Source organism: Corvus brachyrhynchos, unplaced genomic scaffold, assembly GCF_000691975.1.
Source record: "Corvus brachyrhynchos isolate BGI_N302 unplaced genomic scaffold, ASM69197v1 scaffold105, whole genome shotgun sequence".
NCBI lineage: Eukaryota > Metazoa > Chordata > Aves > Passeriformes > Corvidae > Corvus > Corvus brachyrhynchos.
Window position 1 is genome coordinate 3873586 of NW_008238452.1, and position 4230 is coordinate 3877815.

Below are 4230 nucleotides of genomic sequence, written 5' to 3' on the forward strand. Positions count from 1 at the left end.
TACCGCCTGGTGCCGCGGGCTCCCGCGCAAGGCTTCGCTGCCTCTCCTGTCCTATGCCTCATCCTATTGCTAATCATCTCCAGAGTTTCCTTGGCTATACGATGTCATAGAGAAAAACTATGCAAGCCTATTTTGGGCCTTTGGAAAAGCTTTTTTTGGAAAAAAATAGAAAAATAGATCTGAATTTGTGATTGGAAAGCTTTCAGAACCAGGAAAGAATTTTTGTAGTTTACAGCATTGCTGAAACCACAAGGGAGTTCTTCCATATTTCTCTTATTTTGGTTTTATTAACACTTTAGGACTAGAGGAAATGGCCTGAAGCTGAAACAGGAGAATCAGACTAGATATTAGAAAAAATATTTTACTGTTAGGATGGTCTCTGAATTTGTGATTGAAAAGCTTTCAGAACTAGGAAAGAATTTTTGTAGTTTACAGCATTGCTGAAACCACAAGGGAGTTCTTCCATATTTCTCTTATTTTGGTTTTATTAACACTTTAGGACTAGAGGAAATGGCCTGAAGCTGAAACAGGAGAATCAGACTAGATATTAGAAAAAATATTTTACTGTTAGGATGGTCAACCATTGGAATAGGCTGCCCAGGGAGGTCGTGGAGTCACTCACCATCCCTGGAGGTGTTTAAGAGGTGTCTGGATGTGGTGCTGGGTGATGTGGTTTAGGGGTTACAGTAATAATAACGACTTGATGGTTGGACATGATGCTCTTAAAGGTCGCTTCCAACCTTGATGATTCTATGAAATATTTATTTTTAAGTTTTTCTTAATATAAGTTCAAATTAAGGAAACCTAGTTAGAGAAACTTAATAAAAATAACAATGCATTTTTTTTCCTTCGGTAATAAAGTCTCAGTATGAAAATACAACTCTTCCCAAATACTCCTTCACCTCATGGTTGCCAGTGTTCACAAGTAGAAATAGGAAAGGGATTGTAAATGCCTTTACTTGAATTGCTGTTCAGTATCCTATCTATAGCACTTTATACAGATTTCTGAACTACAATCCCATATGTAATTAAGTAGTCTAGAATTTTGAGTCCTTAAATATATAAAAATATAAATAATTTTATAATGGAGGGACTACTTACAATATCATGTAGTGACAGGACAAGGGGCAATGGCTTCAAACTGACAGAGCGTAGGTTTAGATTAGATATTAGGAAGAAACTGTTCCCTGTGAGGGTGGTGAGGCCCTGGCGCAGGTTGCCTAGAGATGTTGTGGATGCCTCATCCGTGGCAGTGTTGAAGGCTGCACAGGGCTCTGAGCAACCTGGTCTAGTGGAAGGTGTCCCTGCCCATGGCAGGGGGTTGGAACTGAGTGATCTTTAAGGTCCCTTCCAATCCAAACCATTCCGTGATTCTGTGAATACAGGAAAAGCATTATTGAAAAACACAGTTGTGTGTGTAATAAAAAATAACAATGTATTATACTTTTGAAGGTGGTTGTTGGAGATCAGGATGGGGTCGTTACGTGTTTTGGCATAAAAAAGGGGGAAGCTGTGGTAAGTGGAAATGTTCCATTTAAAATTTTATTTTTGAAATATTCTTCCCAGTGAACTTTGAAAGTCCCTTTTTTATCGACATGGCAAATAAGATACCTGTGGACACCTGTGGAAGGTGTCTAGGTAGAGCTGTGCACTGATACGTAACTGTGGTGAGGCCATGCTGATCTCTTGCCTGGTCATACACAGGGTCTTCCACAGTTACAGAGTGAGACACTGTTGTGGATCATCAGGAAAAAAGTAATTTCCACATCCTTTGCACTTCAGTTAAGTTGGGCTTAAGCCTGTACACATACACAGTTACTGTAACAGGATGAACACCTGCAGAGATTCATTAAATCGCCTTAGGGATTTGGACAAACTGATTGCTTTTTATGCCCGGCTCAATAAAAAAATTATTATTTTCTTTCATGGGTTTTCTTTTCCCCTTCAGGAGGTTCATGGTTAGCTCATAAGGATCCTGTAGCAATACAAATAAATCTGTGTAGACTTCTGGAATAAGAATGTGATGTGTAAGAGAGAGGGAGTGTGTGTGTTGTTCTTTAAAATACAAAACAAACCACAAACAAAACAGCTGAAAGTAGTGCTGAATTTTTCCCATGGAGGAATAAATAATACTGAAGTAATGAAGTCTTAATTTATTATATTTTAAAGCTTTTAATATTTATTTACTTATCAAATGCTTGACTGGTCTGTGATTCTGAAGATAAATGTACGGATTATTTTTGTCTGTGTACAATCCATTGCATCTTAGTTTTGCCAGAAATTGTAAAGTAAATTTCTTATCCTTTATGTTAAAAAATTACCATAAATATGATACTGTGATGTTGAAAATTGCTTTTCTGTTTACAGCCAGTGTTCAAGACACTGCCAGGACAAAAAATCTCAAGACTGGAGCTGGGAGGAGCTCTTAACACACCACAAGAGAAAATTTTTGTGGCTATAGGATCAGAAGTCAGAGGTTTCACAAAAAGAGGGAAGCAGTTTCTTTCATTTGAAACTAACCTTACTGAAAGCATCAAAGCTATGTAAGTATGATATTTTGCATTTTTTTGAGAGCTGTAGCAGACTGTTAGTTTATGATTTTATGAAATGATTTTAAGCATACTGTGTAGGTGACACTAAGTGCCAGTCCAGCTTCAGCTTGTGCTGCGACCTGTAGCAGGAATTTGGAATATCATGGAGAAATTCTGGAAGTGTAGGGGGAATTGGGCGGGTTCTGGAGGCACTCACAGCAGTGCAAAATCCAAGTGAGCAGAGCTGGGGTTGTTGCCACAGTGATACCTCCTGGAGCAAAATCTTTTTTGGATTGTGTTGTAAGATGCTGCCAGACAAATCAGCTTGAGAAAAGTTAATATAATAAAAAATACAGTAATGAAATTTCTATAAAGACATTCTTAGGAATTTACCTGAAGACAAAGTAGAAATATGAGAGCTACAGAAACCATGTAGTAAATGTTAATATTTATAAGGAGCTTTTAAAGCTGGAATAGCTTGCAGGGCCCCATAATACCTTGGAGCTGCAAGCATAGTAAGGCATAAAAGCATAAAAGACTGTTGCTGCATCAAAATGCTACAGGAAAGTGTTTTCTTTTCCTCAGGTACATTTCGGGAGCAGATCTCTTCCTCTGTGCAAGCTACATCTATAACCATTACTGTGACTGCAAGGACCAGCACTACTTCCTATCAGGAGATAAAATCAATGATGTTCTCTGCCTCCCTGTAGACAAAGTGAACTGCATCACACCAGTGCTTGCGTGTCAGGACAGAGTCCTCAGGGTGTTACAGGTTAAAATGCTTCCTTCTTTATGTTTTATGTATTGATGCTATGGAATTGGACTCATTATTAAGGGAATCAGCATATCAGCATGGCTTAAACATCATAAGGATCAGTATATTGTGTCTTACTTGGCAGTGTTGCTGCTGGTGCATTCCCTTTCTTTTTCTTCTGTTTTTTTAAAGGAAAATGATTATCATAAACTTGCAAAAAAATAAGGATTAATGAAACCACTATAAACAGGCTTTGGAATTCATAGGTGGAAGTAGATTGTAGGAACCCAGAGTGCAGAGAAATATTCTCTGCACTCTGGGTTCCTACATCAGATGACAAATTGGTCCCTTCTAACTAAAAGTGCTCATATACACATTTAATTTCCGTAAGTCTTTATCACTTTGGGAATTCTGGCTCTCATAAATTACTCTTGCGACAAGTCTGAGTGATGCTAAGTGGTTTAACAAATTAAATTGCCAGGTGAGTTCCTGGATCATTTTTAATGATAACAACACGTTTCAAGAGTCCTATGTTTTATTTCTACAAACTTCACCCTGTTTTTGGCTTAGAAGTGGTTCTCCCATAAGGGTTTGAATAAGTAAATCTTACCTGTTAGTATGATCCATAATAATTTTGTCATTGTGAGGCTTTGGTTTGGTTTGTGGCTGGTGTTTTGAGGTTGTTCTTTTTTTGTTGTTTTGGTTGTGGTTTTTTTGGTTTTTTAAACAAATTCATTCAAGATTGTTCTCGTTGTCTTCAGGGATCTGATTTGCTCTATGAAGTAGAAGTTCCTGGACCACCTACTGTTCTTGCTCTGAGCAATGGAAATGGGGGTAACAAGATTTTGAATACACACATAACTAAATAACGTTATTTTATTACATTTTTAAGGTTTATAGCTTGTCTCTGTTAATTATTTTGTCTTGATTTTTAAGCTGATGTTA

At 37.6% G+C, this 4230-nt stretch overlaps 1 protein-coding gene across 1 annotated transcript in view; it reads left to right on the top strand.

The window, feature by feature from the left end:
* Positions 1-1431: 1431 nt before the first annotated feature.
* The window catches only part of BBS7 (Bardet-Biedl syndrome 7), a gene marked incomplete at its 5' end in the record, with an annotated part of 15004 nt that continues 12205 nt past the window's right edge, over positions 1432-4230 (top strand). The window contains 4 exons of the mRNA XM_008635735.2: positions 1432-1515; positions 2368-2543; positions 3117-3303; positions 4047-4119. Coding sequence (XP_008633957.2) covers positions 1432-1515; positions 2368-2543; positions 3117-3303; positions 4047-4119 — 520 coding nt within the window. The remainder of the gene's footprint in view (positions 1516-2367; positions 2544-3116; positions 3304-4046; positions 4120-4230) is intronic.